The sequence below is a fragment of the Olea europaea genome, chromosome 1, assembly GCF_002742605.1.
Source record: "Olea europaea var. sylvestris chromosome 1, O_europaea_v1, whole genome shotgun sequence".
NCBI lineage: Eukaryota > Viridiplantae > Streptophyta > Magnoliopsida > Lamiales > Oleaceae > Olea > Olea europaea.
The window spans coordinates 30,129,639-30,150,679 of record NC_036237.1 but is presented as its reverse complement, the minus strand read 5'-3'; the positions used below and the strand labels follow the sequence as shown (position 1 = coordinate 30,150,679).

The following is a 21,041-nucleotide window of genomic DNA, read 5'->3' as shown; positions in this document are numbered from 1 at the left end:
ATGATCTAACTCCCAATTTTCAGAGAAGAATCTGCGAGTACACTTGGGCAGCCTCGCAGGCACTGAAAGGTTGAAATATTTTGCCTAATATTGATGGAAAATACCATTTGTACAGAAAAATGGTTTACCACCTTCTTGACAGATTCTCACATTCACGTGGAACCCGAGTGAAAAAAATGATAAAAAATTGCTCCCCCTCCCCCTATGAGTCTGTTCTGTCAGGAAAGGTGTCAAACCCTCCCTGTAGAAAAAGCAAGGTCCAATGTTGATTGGAAAGGACCTGTTAATTTTGTACGATCAAAATATCATCAAGTACTAATTCATTGAAAAATAAAAATCTAATGAATGTGAAACATAACACATATTAGCATAATTTCAACAGACATGTCTCCATAGGAAACGACTCATCAAAACTCGGCCACTTCAGTACGATCAAAAATCTAGTCTTTTTACGTTGACGATTCTGATAAATATCAAGTTATTGCGATCACTTTTTTGTTCTTGGAATCGTGATTGATCTTTGTTTTCGGCTGCTAAATAAGTGTTAGACATCGTCTCATTTTTATGTTTTTTTATTTTTTGTAAATCTGCTAGTGCTTACTATGGATGATCAAGCGATTAGATAATATATCATATAGGATGACTACAATAGTCGTTCATTATAGATATCATTATTTCTAAAATTAATAGAAAGGAAATATCGAGTCATTGTGGTGTCATCAGTTCTCTCGTAGGGGTAAATAGATTAAGTTGCAAGTCCAATTGACTTATGTCGATTGTTTAATGTGGCTCTTATACCATTATTCCTCGCCCTGAAACCTCCCATATTATTGTTTTTTCTTCATCCTAATTTAGCTTTCCGAACATGTAAATTGTAAACAATCAGCATAAATCATTCGCCACCCCCCCCCCCCCCCAACAAAAAACAAAAAAAACAAAAACAAAGAAACATATGCAGGTTGTTGTAGAGTAAAGCCAAAGAAATAAATGTGTCTCGTGCTTGACAGTTCTTTTAGATGAGAATGGCTGGATCAACATGGAAGGCAGAAAATTTGGGCTCGCATCTCGTCAGGGGCAGACCGAGACATTTTGAGATAGGATGGCACAATCAAACTCTATACAAATAGAATACTTTATTCTTGATTTTTTAATGATTCATACTTGACCCGAGAAAATGTAGATTTATATATTTTTTTAAAATTCTTCATTAATATTTTTCTAATCATTTTCATTCATTTGATTTCGAACAATCATTTTATTAACATTTTGCTCATCACGGGAAATTGAGTATTCACGTTTAAAAAATTTATAGTGTTTTTGATACAAACAATCAATTCAAGTAATCGAAAGAAAAAAATCTATAACCAATATTCAATACTAATAATCAATCAACTACACATAATTTATTAAATATAAGTTAAATTAGATATAATCAATACAAACGTATTCTATATACACAAATAGGATAGAACAAAATGCGAATTTAGATTTTAATTGATTGGAAAGTGAAAATTTGTAGTAAACATGATAATTTGTAGAAAATTATAGACAAGTTTTAAAAAATTAAAAGGGTTAAGGCTTTGGTAAAAAGTGTAAAGGAGAGAGTAAGATAGAGAGAGAAATGAGAAAAAAATTCAAATTTATTATGATTTTGCCCCTATTTGGTGAGGATTAAAATCAGATTTTTAATAAATTTTAATATAAGTAAAAAAGTCAAGGAATCCGTGAAATATATTATTAAAAATAATAGTTAACTTTGATTTAGATTAATACTTAGATTTCAATCAATACAAAACACGTCAAATTTTTTCATCAAATGTCTCACATGCATAATGTTTTTAGCCAGCAACGAAACTTGAAATCACAACATTTGCCTACTTCAATACTATGTTCATCAATCACATTTAAACGCTGAACTTGTTAGAGAGTAACATATTTAGAGCATATTTGGTACAGTTTAAAATCTAATTAAAATCAATTTTTTGACCGTTATTTCACTATTACAACCGTCATTTTTGAATTCTTCTTTCACTGATAAGACCCATTTTATCTCTAACAGTCAAAAAATCAATTAACAAAATCCCTACCAAACAAACACTTATTTAAGTCAAAGTCTTCGAAAGGTGGAGGAGGCCGATAACAAAGCTGGATCGACTGAAGTACCATAAAATCTTACCCAAGTTGCAGGGTCTATATTTAGGGCCCTGAGGCCATCTTCATCAACTAAAACTCCAGAAGCTCCAGCATTGTTTACCTGAAGAAATTAAATCATCAATGTGGTATAAAAAGAAGAAAATGAAGTATAAAACAAAAGCATTGATGTTTTACCAAAACATCAAGACTTCCAAATTGTGTTTTTATGAAGTTGGCCAATGATTCTATGCTCTTTCTGTCTTGAACATCAAGCTGATGAAAGACTACATTTGATAAACCTGATTCCTGAAGCAGTGATGTGGCTGCTCTACCCCGGTTCTCGTCTCGGGCTGTAAGAACAACGGTCAAGCCTGCGAGTGCAAGCTGCCGGACAGTCTCCAACCCAATGCCCTTGTTCGCACCGGTAACTAGTGCATATCTATCAATTACAAGACATATCAAGAAATTTATAAAAGAACTCTTCAATGTGTGGAACCTAATCATATTAGCATATTAAAGGCAACCAACCCTGATACATGTACTGGAAGAATTGCCAGACTACATTCCAAGGGGACAGGTAACAAGCAGTCATTAGACCTTTGACGAAAGAATTAATCCCGGAGGACAGGGATTAATTTTATAAGGACTTGCCAGGTCCATGTAACCCGGAGGACAGGGATTAATTTCATAAGGACCTGCCAGGTCCATGTAGCAGGTGGGCCCCACATGTAATTAACAAAAACTGCAGCGGCCCACACTGTGTGTGTTTCCTGGTAGGGATAAGGACAGGATTGTTGACAAAAAATACTTGAGGTTTGATGGATGTACATAACCATTTTCACAAGTCTCCAAATCCATCACATGAGGTGGGTCTCGTCTCATTAAAAAATGATCCCAAATTTTCCCACCCCACCCATGAACCATGTTTGTGTATGTTCTGTAGGGTTCCCTACCTGGTACCCAAACATGGCTCAAAATGCTTTTATCCCAACTAATGCACATGCGCCACCTGTCACCCTTGTATTCTCCCCAACAATCTACTCTGTACAAGGAGATTAACTCATCTACAATTTATTTCAATAAAAGGTGTTATAAAAACATATTAGGCTGCTGCGCTGCGTCGCGTCACTCCTCGCCATGCCACGCTAATTTCCAAAGTATATCAAATGCAGGAGAAGAAAATGCTGACCTTATAGGGGCCGGCACTGGATCAACTTCCATAGCTGCAAATCTTTGACTGCTGCTGGGCTTCTCACTTGCTACTTTATGTCTGATTCAAACAAACAAGGTTATGGGGTACCTTTGTATCTAGTGAAAGGGATCGAAGAAGATTTTGTCATCAATTTGATGGATAGTGTTTCATTTGGAAAAGCTAATGTAAATTAGGGATTTCTTTCACAAATCTGGGCCATATTCATATATATTAATTTGATGGCCCATCGTTTGATAGCCTCTCCTTCGGGATAATGTTAGATATAGAGATGCCCTTTTCTTTTTTCCATAAGAAATAATTAAATATGGATTGATTCGATTTGATCTGATTGTCGTCCAATAGATAAATATGAATGTGGAGTTCATAGCTGTAAAACCTGTTAGGTCGGATCGTGTCGGATTGAATTAATTCATATAAAGTACGATCTACAGTTTTTTGCGTCTCGGGTTGTGTTTTATTAGCTTCATCGCTTGAAATTTTTAGCGAATGAGGTCGAGATATATTAGCCTCTCCAGATAAGAGAACCGGCATGGTAAGAGCACTGTCAAATGTTGATCGACAAATGTTTAATTTTCTATATTTTTACTGTATGTTTGGCAAAGTATAAATTTTAATCCAAGTTAGTCGAACTCGCTTTTCATCCACAAAAAATTTTTAGAATGTACAACTTATTACTCACTTATTATCCATGTCTTCTGTAGAACCCACGTGTTATAAAATTTAAAAGCACCGCCTAAATATTTTTTACAAAAATAAAACTTAAAACCTCAATAAATCCATTCGATGATTCAAAATGACAATACTTACACTATATCGATCAAGCAGCGAGAATGTTGATGACGAAAGGAATTCCAAATGATTAAAATTAGCAAAACATATAGTCAAGGATGAATAGAGCAATTAATGTCACAACGATGTGAATAATGTCAAAAATATAATGTTCGTCGAAAAATGACATTTATCATGAAATAACATGATAAACAAAATTCATTGAGTGATTCAAGGACTATACGTACCACTTTATACTAATAACTGGTCCAGCAACTAATAGCTCAATTAAGAGACAGATGAAGAATGCATTAAAATTATAATTATAATTTATAGTCCAAAATTGTGGTAAAACAGTTTCATTTTTCTTGGTGACTCCATCAAATATGAAGATGCTAAGAATAATACGGATCCAGTTCCTTGATCTGATCAGTTGACGAAAAATGTATGTTTTACTCAATTAAAATGTTAATTTTTCTCAATAAATAATCAGTTATTATGAATGGAGAAATTGGTTAGGTAATTACAGCAAAATAGTCCTCTTTTGAAAATTGTATTCTTTGTTTCCGATTAAAATATCTGCTTTATAAGCCAAAAGTCCACTTTAATCTTAAATATAAACACGTTAAAAAGTTTCATTAGATAAAATTTATTTTATTCTGATAATGTGTGGTTAAAGAAAATCGTACCATTTGCAGAGATGTTTGCTCAAGATTCCGAACTCTAAGACTGAATTTAATTTAAGAAGACAACATAAAATTCGTTCTACAAGTTAAAATCTCTCTCCCAACATCAAATTGCAACATAAATCTAGTACACTAGAAACAACTTGATCTCTAGTCCAAGTGACATCTTGATACTATTAAACAGCCCATTGTCCAAAACATGGATGGTTTTTCTCAAGTAACTTAAAAGTAAATTTAGCTTATGTTTGCACTATATTTTTTGATCTTAAATTTACAATTTTTAATGCATATTTCGTGAGATTCGCACTATAAAGTGGACGTACCCATCCACCTACCTCACCATAAAAGAAGCTCAACTCATGCTGTCAAAAAAAGCTAGTACATTTTGAAAGAGCCTTTAAACTGAAGTTAAGATTTGCTGTCCAAAATTGATAATTTTAACTTACCGTCCATCATTGCATGGACACCTATGACAAAATAAGTAACTTAAGTCCCGGTCGCATATGGGCCGAGTCGTGGGGGGGAGAGGGAGTGGATACCTGAAGCAAAAGATTGATTTTACTGAGTACTGAAATGCCTGCCAAGAGTTTACTGAGAGTGGAATAGGGTTTGGTGGCGGCTGAGCTTCAAAGTTTCTATATCTATTTGAAACTGTGGGAAGTAAAAAGTGGTGGGCCAGAGTCTTGGACGCTCGTATTTGAGCCATCAACTAATGTCCTTGTTTCGTGAATGTTGTCTTAAGACTACATTTACATATTAGCATTAGTGTCACTAAAAGGAAGGAAATCCGTGATAAAAGGTTTTTTTTTTTTTTTTCTTTTTATGAATTAATCGCAATTTTTTTTATTACACATTTTTTGAAATTCACAACTTTTATCAACTTTCAACCAATTTTTATTAAAATCTACCAAAAATCTAATTTTAATCCAAATCCAACTGGGGCTAAAATTCGTGGTGAATATATATATATATATAATGTATGATTAAAAGTAATTTGAGAATTTTTTTATTATTATTATTATTTTTAAGAATTGAGGTCAAACAAGGCTAAGTTATTGTTATAGGGAAAATAGAGAAATTTTAATTTTATCAGAAGACATTATGCAAGATAAATAAAGTTTTTAAACTATGTTTGATTTAGTTAAAAATAAATTGATTAAAATTTAAGTCAAAGTCAAATACTAATTTTAATAACACATTTCACCAGCTCAACCACACAGTTTCTGTTTGACAATCATTAGTTGAAAATAATAATTTTGTAAATAATAATTTTTAGGAGAATGTATGATTAGAAAGTAAGGAAAACAATTTTGAATTTACACACAAAATATTTTATTGTATAAATGTGTAATTGAAAATGAGTATGTAAAAAATTTGAATAGTTTTCAAATAATGGTTGCCAAACGTTGGCATAATATTTTATCAAAATCTATTAAAATTTTGATTTTTATTTGAGCCCCTATTTGAACCTCATTTTTCACCCAAAAAAAACAAAAAAAAATAATAATAAATCATTCTGTATTATTAATTGTTTAAAGTGTTGTGAAGATCAATGTGTAAAAAATGCCACCTCATAAGAATGTCAAGGTTAATGCAACTTGATCGAAATCATAATGCAACTTGATTGAAATCAATACTTGTTTAGAGAAAATTGCAGCAAAGGTCCCCCAAATCTTTCATTTTACTGCAAATTATACCTTAATATTTTATTTTTGCGACTGTAATCCCAAACCTTTATATTTAACTGCAGCTGTGGCCCAAATCAATGATTACGTCTCTAATGCCGTTAGTCAACAATAAAATTGTAATTTTGACTCAAATAGACAAATCAAAGAAGGGGTAAAATGGTATATTTACAATTTCAATAACACAAATAATTAAACACAGAAAATGAAGAAAAAAATAAAATCGTCTCCTCAAACCCAGCCCCAACTGACCCCACCCCAACCAAAACTGACCACCACCGCTACAGCAATCATTACCACCGCCATCGGCGCCACCACCTCTCCCTCCATCACCTCCCCAACCAAAGTTGAAAATTAAGACTTTCTGTATGCTTGTTGATGGGTGCAATTAAACCCTAGCCCATTAAAACTTCAAAAGCAACCAATATGTTCCCCCCTTGTGATTTAGGAATTCTAGTCCTTCTGAAATCCGTTCACTGAGCTGTTGCCAAATTCTTGATGGGTTTTCGTGGTTTGCAATTCAAACATATGTGGAAGTTAGGATTGAAGTATACCAAATACTCAAGCACCATCATCTAATATTATGACCTCAGGTGAAAAATCTCAATTTCTTTCTTCACTAAAACTTGGTGTGTTTCCACTAAAAATCACCTTAGATCTTTGTAAAGATTCTAACTTTATGCTCTTTCCTAACACACAAAATATTTTATTGTATAAATGTGTAATTGAAAATGAGTATGTAAAAAATTTGAATAGTTTTCAAATAATGGTTGCCAAACGTGGGCATAATATTTTATCAAAATCTATTAAAATTTTGATTTTTATTTGAGCCCCTATTTGAACCTCATTTTTCACCCAAAAAAAACAAAAAAAAAATAATAATAAATCATTCTGTATTATTAATTGTTTAAAGTGTTGTGAAGATCAATGTGTAAAAAATGCCACCTCATAAGAATGTCAAGGTTAATGCAACTTGATCGAAATCATAATGCAACTTGATTGAAATCAATACTTGTTTAGAGAAAATTGCAGCAAAGGTCCCCCAAATCTTTCATTTTACTGCAAATTATACCTTAATATTTTATTTTTGCGACTGTAATCCCAAACCTTTATATTTAACTGCAGCTGTGGCCCAAATCAATGATTACGTCTCTAATGCCGTTAGTCAACAATAAAATTGTAATTTTGACTCAAATAGACAAATCAAAGAAGGGGTAAAATGGTATATTTACAATTTCAATAACACAAATAATTAAACACAGAAAATGAAGAAAAAAATAAAATCGTCTCCTCAAACCCAGCCCCAAATGACCCCACCCCAACCAAAACTGACCACCACCGCTACAGCAATCATTACCACCGCCATCGGCGCCACCACTTCTCCCTCCATCACCTCCCCAACCAAAGTTGAAAATTAAGACTTTCTGTATGCTTGTTGATGGGTGCAATTAAACCCTAGCCCATTAAAACTTCAAAAGCAACAAATATGTTCCCCCCTTGTGGATTTAGGAATTCTATTCCTTCTGAAATCCGTTCGCTGAGCTGTTGCCAAATTCTTGATGGGTTTTCGTGGTTTGCAATCCAAAAATATGTTCCCCCCTTGTGGATTTAGGAATTCTATTCCTTCTGAAATCCGTTCGCTGAGCTGTTGCCAAATTCTTGATGGGTTTTCGTGGTTTGCAATCCAAACATATGTGGAAGTTAGGATTGAAGTATACCAAATACTCAAGCACCATCAATGTGGAAGTTAGGATTGAAGTATACCAAATACTCAAGCACCATCATCTAATATTATGACCTCAGGTGAAAAATCTCAATTTCTTTCTTCACTAAAACTTGGTGTGTTTCCACTAAAAATCACCTTAGATCTTTGTAAAGATTCAAACTTTATGCTCTTTCCTGTGGATTCTGCAAACCCTTCAAATTCTTGGAAATATGAGTTGAATTTGGACTTGAAAATTATGGGTTTTATTAGTATTTTTTGAAGCTAATAAAAGGAGGAAATTCAATAAATAAATGGATAAGGGCGGCCTGCTCGCTGCTGGCCCAAATGCGATTTGGCATCGACGCGAGTCGCGGCAATTGATGGTTAAAGACCTCAACTCGCACATTACATAAATATTTTCCATTAGCCACATCAGTTTTTAGTAATTTAGCACAATGAGATGGACATAGCTTAAAATGACACAAAATAAAAGATTAGAGACTAATTGGGCAACAACATGAAAGAAAAATTGAAAGACTTTCTTTGCAAAAACATTGACGTCTTTGCTTGAAGGCATGAGGACTTGGTGGATATAGACCCTAAGGTCAGCTGTCACCACCTAAAATAGATCCTAAGTTCCTACCACGGTTCTATAGCACCCGACGAACTGTCAGCCTTCCAAAACTTGTTCAAACAAAGCAGAGGAAAGAAGAGCTCGTTGTGTTACCAATGTATCAAAGAAAAGAGCTCTAATCCATGAATCATCCTCTATGTTGTGACATAAGCGGTTGTGTCACATTTTAATGGATAGAATGGAAAAGTTGGTAACAATTTGAACTAGATTGATTTCTTCTTTTTTCCATCCTTTCACCTTATATTTGATGTGAATTTTTTTAGTGTGTTTTTGCAATTTTTTTTAAGTTTATTTTCATTTTCTACATCATCCTTGGAAGAGGTGGTGATGGTGATGGTGGTAGTAGTGATAGCGGTGGCGGTGGTGGTCGGTTTTTGTTGGGGTGGGGGTGTGGTGATTTTGGGATCGATTTGGAAAGAAGATGGATTTTATTTTTTCTTTCATTTTTTATTTAATTGTTTATGGAACTTGTAAATATATCATTTTGCCCTTCATTTAATATGTTCATTTGAGTCAAAATTACAAGTTCTCTGTTGACTAACGACATTATGGACGGAATCAGTGATTTAGACTACGATTGTAGTTAAATATAAGGGTTTGGGACTGCTATCGCAAAAATAAAAAGTTAGAGTATAATCTGCAGTAAAATGAAAGGTTTGGAACCTCTGTTGCAATTTTTCCTTGTCTTAGTACTGAGAATGGGAAAATTTCAGCGTCGGTCCTAAATCTTTCATTTTGCTGCAGATTACACCCAAACAAGTATTTTTTGCTGCTGCAGTCCCAAAACTTTATATGTAATTGCAGCGGTGGTCCATTTCACACATTCAAGTTAATTGTTTCAATAGTCACTGAGGTTAGGTCCATGAGAAGTGTTGATTTTTCAATGTAATCATATTATGTTTCCTCATTATTTTATCAAATTCTCTCATTATTGTTCTTTATTAGCTTCCTTTTATATTTTGTAGGAATTTAGGAGAAAAGCAACAAATAGGAGTTAAAAATGAGCAATTTGGAAATAATTGGAGTCTCCTTTTGAACCCGATCGAGAAGCAACAAATTTTCCTTCGAATTGGACCCTTTTGTTCAATACATTTAGGACTCAAGGATCACAAGAAGATTTAAAATCTGAGAACTCTATCATTAAAAACAAGAAAAGAAGGTTGCAAGTCAGAGGACTCTTATCATTAAAAGTAGAGGTAGGCGTGAGTCGGTTCGATTCAGTTCTTGAACCAAAATTTTCGGGTATCTAGTAAATAGAACCGTCGGGTCCAAATATAATTATGGAACCGTTCGGATTCAGTTTGGTTCGATTCGGTTCCGTACTATAATTAAATTTTTTAACATTTATAATAACATTATATAAATACAACTAATGACACATTCAATGGTTTTGGAATGTCATAGACTAATAAATTACCTTGTTCAAATGATCGCTACGGTCAAAGTTTCGATCGACGGAGGTCACAGCTTCGATCGGAGGTCACGACGTCGACCGGTGATTGTATGAGTTTTGGAATGTGAGGGAGGCTGCGAGAGTGAGTACGAGAGTCGAGACAACGTTATGCACTTTAGTTGTTATTTAGTGGGTTGGACTTGTTGGGCTAAGAAATGAAACAATAAAATGGATAATTGGGCAAAAAATTAAAAAAATTAGAAACGAAACAAATTATTGTGCCAAAAATTTGAATTTAAAAATTGTTAATTTGTTTAGAAAAAATTAAAATTAAAATAATTTGATTTATTCAATATAAAAAAAATTAGAAATATTCGGTTCTTCGATTCTTGGTCTAGAACCGAGAACCGAACCGTACCCGTCGATTCTCAATTGAGATACCCGTTCAGATATTTAATTTGACAAGAACCATCGGGTTCGGTTCGGGAGATTTGCCCAGCCCTAATTAAAAGAAAACAGAAAAATCCCAAAAGAAATAAAAGAAGAAAATGGACATCACAGGAATTTTAAAAAGGAGGACTAGTAGAAGACAGGAGGAAAAAGAAAGTGCAGAGCAAGTCAATAATTCCATAACAGCGGGAACCAGCATTAATTACCTCCATTAAGCTTCCTTTCTTCCCCTTTTTGATATTTCCTGTATGGATTTTATTTTGTTTAGTTTGTGTTTCATAGGAAACTAAACTATTTTGTTGATTAAGGGAATTCTAAACTCGAGACATGATTTCCAGTGAATAAAGTGTAGACATTTCTTTATTCCTTTTGATTATGTGTTTAATCCATTGATTGAATTGTTAGTTTGGCCTTCTTGATTATTTAGGTGTACAACTAAGTGACTAGGTTGGTTCAATTCATGCTAATTTAGAGATTTTAGTCTGTAAATGCTAAATTTCTCCAAATACAAGTAGCGATTGCACATCAAAAAATTATGGGATATTTTTATTTGATTGTATATGGATTATCACTCAAGATAGTAAACCGAGCTTGTGTATTTGCGCTTGATTCAATTCTTGCCTCTTTCGATTGAATGCTTTTGATAGAATTAAACTTAGAGAGCATGTTCTAGGTTGTTTGGTACAAAAAAGTTTTGGGTAAAGAACTTGTTTCATTCAATAAATAAGTAAGAAAAGAAAGAGATAGTTGAATTTGTAATTGTCTCCGAATTGACATTTTCAAAAGGGGTACAAACCTGTTTTTGCGAAATTAATTAAGGAAATCATGTCAATGGGGAAGAAAATTCCCTTAATCACATTTGACTCTTGGATTTTTGTATAACCTGAATTAATTCATGCAATATTTTTTTCTTTGAGTGAATCTATTTTTTTCTCTGTATTTAAATTAAGAACAATCGAACTCCCCCATTTAGGTACTAACATAGCAAAGTAATTATTTAACTTGAATCGATCCTCTGCGGGAAGTGACCCTTACTTTCCATCATACACGACGACGAATAATAGTTTGAGTAAGGAATTTTATTTATACGCTATTTTTAGTGCATCAATCCATGTCTTTGATTGGTCATTGAAGTTTCAAATGTCAAGTTTTGATCACTGAACTTGGGTTCATATCTTCGATTGTTCAATAAAATTTAAAATGTCGAGTTTTGACTATTGAACTTTGAAAAATATTGTATATTATTCACGGTAAATTCGATATTTTTCAAAGTTCAACATTTATGTCAATGAGTAACGTATGACATTTTCCAAAGTTTAGTTGTCAAAACTCGACATTTTAAACTTCGATGAGTAATCGAAAACATGAACCTAAGTGCATTGATAAAATCTTGACATTTTAAATTTCAGTGACCAATAAAAGACATGCGCCTAAGTTTAATGACCATTGGAACAATTAATTCCACGCATTCCATCCAAATTGTCGTCCGTCGACAGGAAAATCTATTTTTTCACTCAAATGGGACATTTACTTCATGAGCAAAATTGTCAAAACCAACTACCAAACAAAATCTTCCCTATTCAGTATTGATAAATTTCTTGTTTATTTTTTAAGAATGGCTGAAAAACTAATGTAATGTCAATGTGGTTTTGTTTGGTGTTTGATACTGTATTAAGGATATTCCAAGTGTTCCAACTTCCAAGAGTGATGGTCAAAATGCATGTAGTTTTTGGGAATTGGCTGAAAATATAATTTTGTTGCTAATAAAAATTATTTTTGTATATATTGCAATGTTAATAGCTTCTATTCCATTTTTTATGCATAATCTGGTGTTTTTATACAGAAACCAAACAAAATTATGGTCATCATAACTGTGTTCAGACGTCAATAATTGGGACCTATGTTGCATTCTTGGACAAAGGTCTGGGACCTATATTGAATTATTTTACACAAGTTTGGGACCTATGCTAAGTTACAAAAGGTTTGGGACCAATACTAGAACAAGTACAAAAGTTCTGGTACCTATATTGCACCATCAACAGAAGTTTCGGGATTTGCTACATTTATAATTCAAACTATACATTCATACTATTGGCTGAGCATATTATTAAGTTAACCAAGTACTTCATTACTTAATATTGGACTCCCAAATATGAAAAATACAATCATCAAAATAGCAAATCTAAAATACTAAATAACCATTTGTTTTACTACTGACAACATACAAGAAAATATAACAATAACACAAATGCGGATCTAGCTACAGATCCAGGTTACAACAATACTTATCACAAATCCTTATATCCAATTTCTCCACACACAATTTCGCGTCGATCGAAATGACTTCCACATCTACACACGTTCACTTTCAAGACTGTCAACTATGCTTCTCTGCCTTTTGAAATGTTAAAGAGAGAGATATAGATATTAGGGAAGGGTAATAAAAAGGGAGGGAAGCGAGAATTTTTCGGTATTAGAATAGTTGGTTTTGACAATTTTGCCCATGAACATTTGAGTCAAAGTTAACATTTTTCATGTTGATTGACGGCAATTTGGACAAAATACATGAAATGGACCACCACTGCAATGACATATAAAGGTTTGGGACTATGACCACAAAAACTAAAGGTTTGGGTGAAATCTGCAATAAAATGAAAGGTTTGGGACCGATGCTGCAATTTTCCCTTGAGAATATTGAATAGAGTATAACTGACGTCATAATAATATTTATTGTGGTGAGATCAAGTATAACGCACTAAAACACCTACAATGCACGCGGGACCCACAAAACATAAGGTGGGTTTGCTCCAAAGCAACACCAGCCGCCGATCTAAATCCAACGGTTAAAGTGCTAGCGTCCACTTAGGTCACTTTGAATCTATGCTACACCGTGACTCTCTCTCTTTTCGTCCCCAACACTCCCTCCCCTCTCCTCTGCAATGTCGCCGGTGCCGTCGTTTTTATCCCACTTCAAGAATATTGAATTTTGTTAAACGCCGTCGTTTTAATTGCCGGTACAGGTCTCTCTCTACACGCATATATAATTTATACACGTTCGTGTGTGTATGTATATTTTTAATATATGTATTACTACTGTTTAGTATTATTTTCTTATTACTATGCTCGTGAGCTGACTAGTATGTCATAATTCTTCTCAAGTGAATGAAAATGAGTTTCGATTTTTAATTGAGTGCAGCTACGACCCATTTTTGGTTTTTCTGCTAACCGAGAGTTGTGTATTGGAATAATTTCCTTCAATTCGAGACTATTCTATTGAAATGATTATACTCTGAAAAATTTGAGATAGCTACAGGGAAAACCTTTACCTTACAAAAGGATCGGAAGATTACAGATAGTAATTTTGGGCTTTCTGAGTTAAAAGATACACTATATGCTTTTAGAATATACTAGAAATGAAATAATTAAGGTTTTGTTTGGAATTCATGAATTTGATATTGTTTTGGGGAGTGTCGGAGTTTTTTTAAAACTTTTTGGGAGGTTTTACGTGTTATTGCTTGGAATCTGTGATTATGTGAATTTCAGCCTGAGAATCTCATAATAATATCTGTGAATTGTTGAAATTTTTTCAGGTTTTACGAGTGTATGATCCCATCAACCGAAAAATGCTAGACATTTGTGTTTATTATTACAGTCGTTGACATTTGATATGCAATTGTGATTGTGGTATGGATGTAGCAGTGGTAGATATTGAAGAGGGGACCATGGGACAACATGGGGGCATCACAGAAGATGGAGATGATGAATCCAATGAGGCTGGGGACATAAATGCTTACGGAGACTCTATAGACCAGGATGGGGTTGGGATATTTCCCGAGCCACATGTGGGAATGGAATTTGAATCCGAGCATGCTGCCAAGACGTTTTATGATGACTATGCCAGACGCCTGGGGTTTAGCTCCCGTGTCAGCCAGAATGGTCGGTCAAAGACCAATAGGATGGTTACATACCGCGAGTTCTTATGTTCCAGAGGTGGGTTAAAAAGAAGGTCTGGTGATACATGCGCTGCAATGCTTAAAATAGAGTCAAGGGATCATGACAAATGGGTTGTGACAAAAGTGGTGAAGGAACATAGTCACTCTACTGTGAGTCCCGGTGCGGTGAATCATCTCAAAACACGGAGACATTTTGCTGCCACCAAAAATAAGGTGGCAGAAAGTCACCAAGGTGTGAATATAGTTCCCAGTGGCGTTATGTATGTTTCAGTAGATGGAAACCATGTTTCAGCAGAAATCAGCCGTGGAGGTAAGAATATGGCTCCTTCAGAATCAAATCGTACGGTCAAGAGCACTGGTTCATTGTGCTATAGTACTGGACATCCCGGTCAAAAAAGGTCTTTAGGTAGAGATGCTCAGAACCTCCTGGATTATTTTAAAAAAATGCAGGCCGAGAACCCAGGGTTTTACTATGCCATACAACTTGATGAAGACAACTGCATGGCTAATGCATTTTGGGCAGATGCTAGATCAAGAACAGCATACAGTCATTTTGGTGACGGTGTTATACTGGACACAATGTATAGAATTCATAAATATAAAGTACCATTTGCCCCATTCACAGGAGTAAATCATCATGGTCAGACAATTTTGTTTGGTTGTGCACTACTTCTAGATGAATCCGAGGCTACATTTGTATGGCTTTTTAAGACATTTCGAGCTGCCATGAATGACCGTTCCCCTGTTTCCATAACCACTGATCAAGACAGAGTCATACAAATAGCCATTTCACAGGTGTTTCCTGAAGCCCGCCATTGTATAAGCAAGTGGCATGTGTTAAGAGAAGGCCAAGAAAGAATGGCTCACGCATGTATTGCACATCCTAATTTTCAGGTGGACCTGTATAACTGTATCAACTCTACTGAGACAATTGAGGAATTCGAATCATTTTGGGCGTCAATCCTTGATAAATATGATCTTCAGAGAAATGATTGGCTTCAGTCAATATATAATGCTCGCACACAATGGGTACCAGTTTATTTTCGAGACTCTTTCTTTGCAGACATATCCCCCAGCCAGGGATTGGAGAGCTCATTTTTTGATGGTTATGTGAATCAACAGACTACTTTACCAATGTTCTTTCGTCAGTATGAAAGAGCTTTGGAGGACTCTTTTGAGAGGGAAATAGAAGCTGATTTTGATACTATATGCACCAGCCCAGTGCTGAGGACACCTTCACCAATGGAGAAACAGGCAGCAAATCTGTATACAAAGAGAATCTTTTCAAAGTTTCAAGAAGAATTAGTGGAGACTTTTGTGTATACTGCAAATAGGATTGATGGAAATGGGGCTAATAGTACATTCAGGGTTGCGAAATTTGAGGATGACAGCAAAGCCTACATTGTCTTGTTGAATGTTCCAGAAACGAAAGCAAATTGTAGCTGTCAGATGTTTGAATATTCTGGTGTCCTTTGTAGGCATATATTGACAGTATTTACTGTAACGAATGTCCTTACACTGCCATCCCATTATATATTAAAGCGATGGACTAGAAATGCAAAAAATGCTGCTGTATCCGAAGAGCGTGGTGAACTACAAGGTAACGAGACTCTGACTATACGTTACAAAAATTTATGCAAAGAAGCAATCAGATTCGCTGAGGAAGGAGCTATAGCTTCGGAGACATACAATGTGGCTCTTGGTGCTCTTAGAGAAGGGGTGAAGAAGGCTGCTGCTGTGAAGAGAAGTGTAGCAAAAGTTGCACCTCCGAGCTCCCTGGCTAGTGGAGTTGGTTATGATGATTGGAGGACATCCACATCAGCTCCAGAGATGACCCCATTATTATGGCCACGACAAGATGAAATGATACGTCGCTTCAATCTTAATGATGCTGATGTTGCTGGTCAACCAGTGTCCAATAGGAATTTCCCACATATGTCTCCCCTCTCTCTTCACCAAGATGATAATCATGCTGATAATATGGTAGGGAACTTCTTCATCTTTAGCCGTTTCTGTTAGTAAAGAATTGTTAGTGAGTGGCTGATAATCTTGACATTAGTTTTTCTTTACGCTTATTCGCAGGTGACTCTTCCTTGTCTTAAGTCGATGACTTGGGTGATGGAGAATAAAAATGCAATGCCCGCAAATAGAGTAGCTGTAATTAACCTCAAGGTATGGGATCCAAATCATTTGATTTTTTTGCTCCAGACTGAATGGTATGTGATTTGGTTTTGATCATTTGATTGTTTGATACTCTTTCTACTTTTTTGTTTAATCTTGTACTCACTCTTCTTGTATTCTTAGTAAAATGCAAATGTCTCAGAATTAGCGTGTCATTTAGCAGTTTAAGCTGGAATAATAAATGGCTAAGATATTAATTTTTTTGAAGGTATAAAACCTTAAGAAATCATCACATTGTGTTTACTTGTTATATTGTTGTCTGAGCAGTCACGTCATTGCTGGATATGCAGACGTCAAGTCAAATAATAGGTGTCACGTATTCTCAATATCTGGATTTAAAAATTTACTTGAAATCTTGGTATTTACGAGTAAGTTTGCTTCTTGCAGTTGCAAGATTACAGTAGGACAGCTGGAGAATCAGAGGTTAAATTTTCACTCTCTAGAGTCACATTAGAGCCCATGTTGAGGTCCATGGCCTACATCAGCGAACAGCTTTCTACCCCGGCCAACAAGGTTGCGGTCATCAATCTGAAGGTGTGTAATTCTCAAGTTATTCAAACTTCTATAAATTGTAGTAACTCCTGATAAATAATATCTTTTGCTAGGAGTTCTTTGCACTAAAGGGCCTCTCTAATTTTATTCATTAAGTTGTGATCCATCCCTGGTAAATGGACTTGGCATTAATTGTTCCTCCGGTATGGGACAATGAGTTTTTTCTCGTATATCGAGAATATTTTACATAGGTTTATCTCATCCAAGTTGCTACACATATTGGTGCTTGTCATCTTTATTTGTGTAGTTACTGTGGTCGATTTTTAGTAAGAGTGACATATCACTGTAAAATGATATTAGTTATACATAATTCGTGTGAACATTGGAAATATGCCATCTTCTTGCACCTGTTGATTCTAGATAAAACTATCACATCATTTTACGTGTATTAATGTTATTGACCAACCTGCTAATCCTGAGTATTTTCTATTCTCTTTATCTTCAGCTTCAAGATACTGAAACAACTTCAGGAGAATCAGAGGTGAAATTTCAAGTTTCTAGGGATACTTTAGGTGCCATGTTGAGGTCAATGGCATACATCCGTGAGCAGCTGTCAAATGCAGTAAGTATTTTTCACTACAATTATTGTCCCTTTTTAATCAAAGAAGCAGATAAGTTTGATAAAGCATCTATGAATAAGGATCTTAAGTGATGTTCTCGTGGTTCTTTCAGTAATATAAAATTCTAAAATTACACAATTTGTTCAATACTATCGTAGCATTGGTTATGCTTTTTCATGTTGAATTTTAAGATAATCTAGGTCCTCTTCCAGTTTATGATTCTTAGGATTGTAGATTGGCAGTATTGACACGAATGCGCTGTTTCAGAACTTCTTTTCAAGGTTCATTTTCAATTAGAATGGTCAGCCCATTGCCTTGCCTATGTTGTAGGAATTTTCATAGGACCTCCAAGTCCTATTTTCTGCTTTACTATTATTCACGTTTTTCAAATGCATCGATAAGCCTGGAGGATAGCCTGGTCCATTCGCGAGGCAGCACTTTTATAGAAAAAGAATTGCTGTTAATCACATTTTTCAAATGCATCGATAAGCCTGGTCCATTCGTGAAGCAGCACTTGTATAGAAAATGAAAATAGAAATCAAATAAAAGGCTTAAAGGAAGGTAGGTAGGTAGTCATTATTGTCATTACAAGACTATCTTGCATTCTCTATTCTATTTTTACCAAATCTTCTCCCATTGTTATCTTATGTATATTTTTTTATGGTGTTATAAATTTTATATTAGACCAACTGTGGTATGTCTTGTTCCATACCAGTTCAGTACCTTGATATTTGAGTACATTACTGATCAATTATTGTTGGTGCCGAATACTAGGAGCAATCATGGATGTATTTGACAATTCAGACACCAGAAGATACAAACCTCTTTGTTTTTTCTTTTTTTTTAATATAATATATAATGTGCCATTTTTACACCTCTTAAATACTGGCCACATATAATTTATTTAATTTTATTTATATTTCCCAACCATATGTGATTTTATTACCATATGGTTGGTGTATGCTTTTGTCTGAACTCTAGTTGATCTTTTGTTTTATTGTTTCTTTAATTTTCAATCCCACTGTGCTTTCACTTTTGATGCTTGTGTTGTTGAATTAATGATCCTTTGTTACTATTATTACTGTTTTTAAATTGTATATCATTGCGTATGAGTTTATGTTTTGAAACGCTTTGTTTTATCCATCGGCCATCGCCATAAATCTGGTTTGGTACCTAAGATTTACTGATGCCTGGTACTATATTGTCCAGAATGCAATCCAATATGGCCTGCTGGTACTCTATTTGTGACTATGTTTTTATGCATTGCAACCACAAAATTGCATACAAGCATGCTTGGATAAGCTTTAAAAAGTTACTTTTCTAGAAAGTAAGTTTTGCGAGTAAAAAAAAAAAAAAACTTGTTTTTCTGAAGTTATTTTTGGCAAAAAAAAAAAGTTTAAAGAGCAACTTTTACTTATTTTTAAGCTTGGCAAAACATGCATGTTCATGCTTCCTTAATGTCTAAGAAAATAAAAGAGTAGCCCGTTGCTCGTTTGACCAAGTTTGGGCTTCTAGACGACTGACTGACTAGATGATACTTGTAGCATTGTTTTGGCTCAAGAGTTGCTATAAAGGTTTATTGATGCCAAACACTCTTCATTAGTAGCAGTAGAAAGAACCAAGTTGTATGTGCTCTTCCCTTTAGATTCCCCAGTTAATATTTCTGTGTTTTCCTATATAATCAAGTCAGTTATCTTCTCTTTCTAAATTCCTAAAATGATGATTACAAATAGCATGTAAATTTTGCCAAATATATAGACCAGTATCCATTATTTAGAACAACAGTGATGCTTGTAATTTAGAAACTTATTTGCTTTAGAATTTCCTACTTTATCATGTTAGAGGATAATGTTTATATTTCAGGATAAATTGAAAATTCCTTCTTTGTCAAAATGATGACATTTTCTTCTGGACATGGATGTCTTCGATATGGCAGGTTGAGCGCAAACAAGTTAATCCAGTCAAAAAGCAACGGAAATAAAGAACCTCCTGTCTTCTTTTCACCTCAACCTGAAAACAAATGAGTTAGAAAATCTCCTATCAAATTGTTCATGTCTTTTGTACAGGGTTGTCTTTCTTGATTCCCAATTTATGCTTCGTCTTTGTTCATTTTTGTACATGTAACTTTATAAGGATCTTCACATTGGGTCTCGAATACGGTCTAGATTGTGCATGTTATAACAATAAATATATAATTTTCAAGGCAGCACTAATGTTGTGTTTTCTCTAATGAAAAAGAAAGCTGAGGTTTAAATACGCTGGTGGTCTCTAAATTTCTAACTATTTGCTATATTAATCTCTAAATTTCATTCTTTTCCGAATTAGTAGATGAGCTTAAACCTTATTCCATGTTGGTCACTTTGTCCAAAGTTGTCAATTTGATTAACAGAAAATGCACTATAGGAATTTAGTTTTGTGTCAACTGGACTGTTACTTTAGCTTTTCTATTAGCCAAAGTAACGAAACATGATCTATTTGAATAAGAGTAAAGGGCCCTTGTCCCCCACCTCGTGGCCTTGTATTTGTATCTTTATCCTTTGAATAAATATCTTGTTCAATGGTCAACTTGAAACAATGTTAGTTTAGTGATAAACATTGAACATAAATAAAGTTCAGTGACTAGTAACTCCTCGCTAAATATTCAATACTCCTGGTTTTTATTTACTCAATATATCACTTATTCAGTGTTTATTTGAGAGATTATTGCAAGTGAAAAATGTGGACATGCAAATTTTTTTTATTGAGAGTACGTAATTAAAAATGAATTTGAAATTAACTTTGCCAAACAAATTCTTAAGCTATCTTGATTCATCATTTCTTTCATTCTCTTCCCAGTTTTAAGGTCACGATTTTTACTCCTATCAAACGTAAACGCACAGACGACAAAAATTTCAATGTTAACAAGAAATTAGTAGCAAGGCCAATGCCTAACTTGAACGAGCTCTAGAGAGAGTTCCATACTCCGTCATGGTCTCCCAATTGTCTGGATCATATCCATAGATTAGAAGATTAGGGGAGGAATGGAGGAGCGTATGTCAATTGCAAGGCTCCCTTCCCCATTTATCCATGTGAGAATGAGCCAACGAACTTGTTTTTTTGAAATTATTTTTGGCAAAAAAAAAAAGTTT

The 21,041-nt window shown here is 34.5% G+C and overlaps 2 protein-coding genes across 8 annotated transcripts; one reads left to right on the top strand and one right to left on the bottom strand.

Moving 5' to 3' along the window:
• Positions 1 to 1,801: 1,801 nt before the first annotated feature.
• Positions 1,802 to 3,634, bottom strand: LOC111400575 ((+)-neomenthol dehydrogenase-like). The gene is made up of 3 exons (XM_023027986.1): positions 3,323 to 3,634; positions 2,329 to 2,572; positions 1,802 to 2,254 (listed from the first exon to the last, which is right to left on the bottom strand). Exons 1-3 carry the CDS (start codon positions 3,352 to 3,354, stop codon positions 2,108 to 2,110), a joined length of 423 nt encoding a protein of 140 aa, XP_022883754.1. The 5' UTR covers positions 3,355 to 3,634; the 3' UTR covers positions 1,802 to 2,107.
• Positions 3,635 to 13,433: 9,799 nt separating this feature from the next.
• LOC111400549 (protein FAR1-RELATED SEQUENCE 3) lies at positions 13,434 to 20,169 on the top strand. 7 transcript variants are annotated; one of them, XM_023027968.1, is made up of 6 exons: positions 13,434 to 13,681; positions 14,367 to 16,603; positions 16,703 to 16,792; positions 17,189 to 17,335; positions 17,799 to 17,915; positions 18,688 to 18,820. In XM_023027968.1, the coding sequence occupies exons 2-6, from the start codon at positions 14,390 to 14,392 to the stop codon at positions 18,763 to 18,765; spliced, it is 2,646 nt and encodes an 881-aa protein (XP_022883736.1). In that variant the 5' UTR covers positions 13,434 to 13,681; positions 14,367 to 14,389; the 3' UTR covers positions 18,766 to 18,820. The 7 variants fall into 7 exon arrangements, with proteins under 7 accessions (XP_022883736.1, XP_022883741.1, XP_022883739.1 ...); XM_023027973.1 differs by having other exon boundaries at positions 14,364 to 16,603; XM_023027971.1 differs by having other exon boundaries at positions 13,434 to 13,687.
• Positions 20,170 to 21,041: the final 872 nt, after the last annotated feature.

Excerpts from the sequence above, each read along its gene's own strand:
- LOC111400575 (XM_023027986.1), bottom strand. The coding sequence starts at position 3,354 with ATGGAAGTTGATCCAGTGCCGGCCCCTATAAG. Across the intron at positions 2,573-3,322 it reads CCAGTGCCGGCCCCTATAAG|ATATGCACTAGTTACCGGTG; the intron begins GTCAGCATTTTC and ends TGTAATTGATAG. Across the intron at positions 2,255-2,328 it reads TTGGAAGTCTTGATGTTTTG|GTAAACAATGCTGGAGCTTC; the intron begins GTAAAACATCAA and ends TAATTTCTTCAG.
- LOC111400549 (XM_023027961.1), top strand. The coding sequence starts at position 14,354 with ATGGATGTAGCAGTGGTAGATATTGAAGAGGGGACCATGGGACAACAT. Across the intron at positions 16,604-16,702 it reads ATAATCATGCTGATAATATG|GTGACTCTTCCTTGTCTTAA; the intron begins GTAGGGAACTTC and ends GCTTATTCGCAG. Across the intron at positions 17,916-18,687 it reads GTGAGCAGCTGTCAAATGCA|GAGCAATCATGGATGTATTT; the intron begins GTAAGTATTTTT and ends GCCGAATACTAG.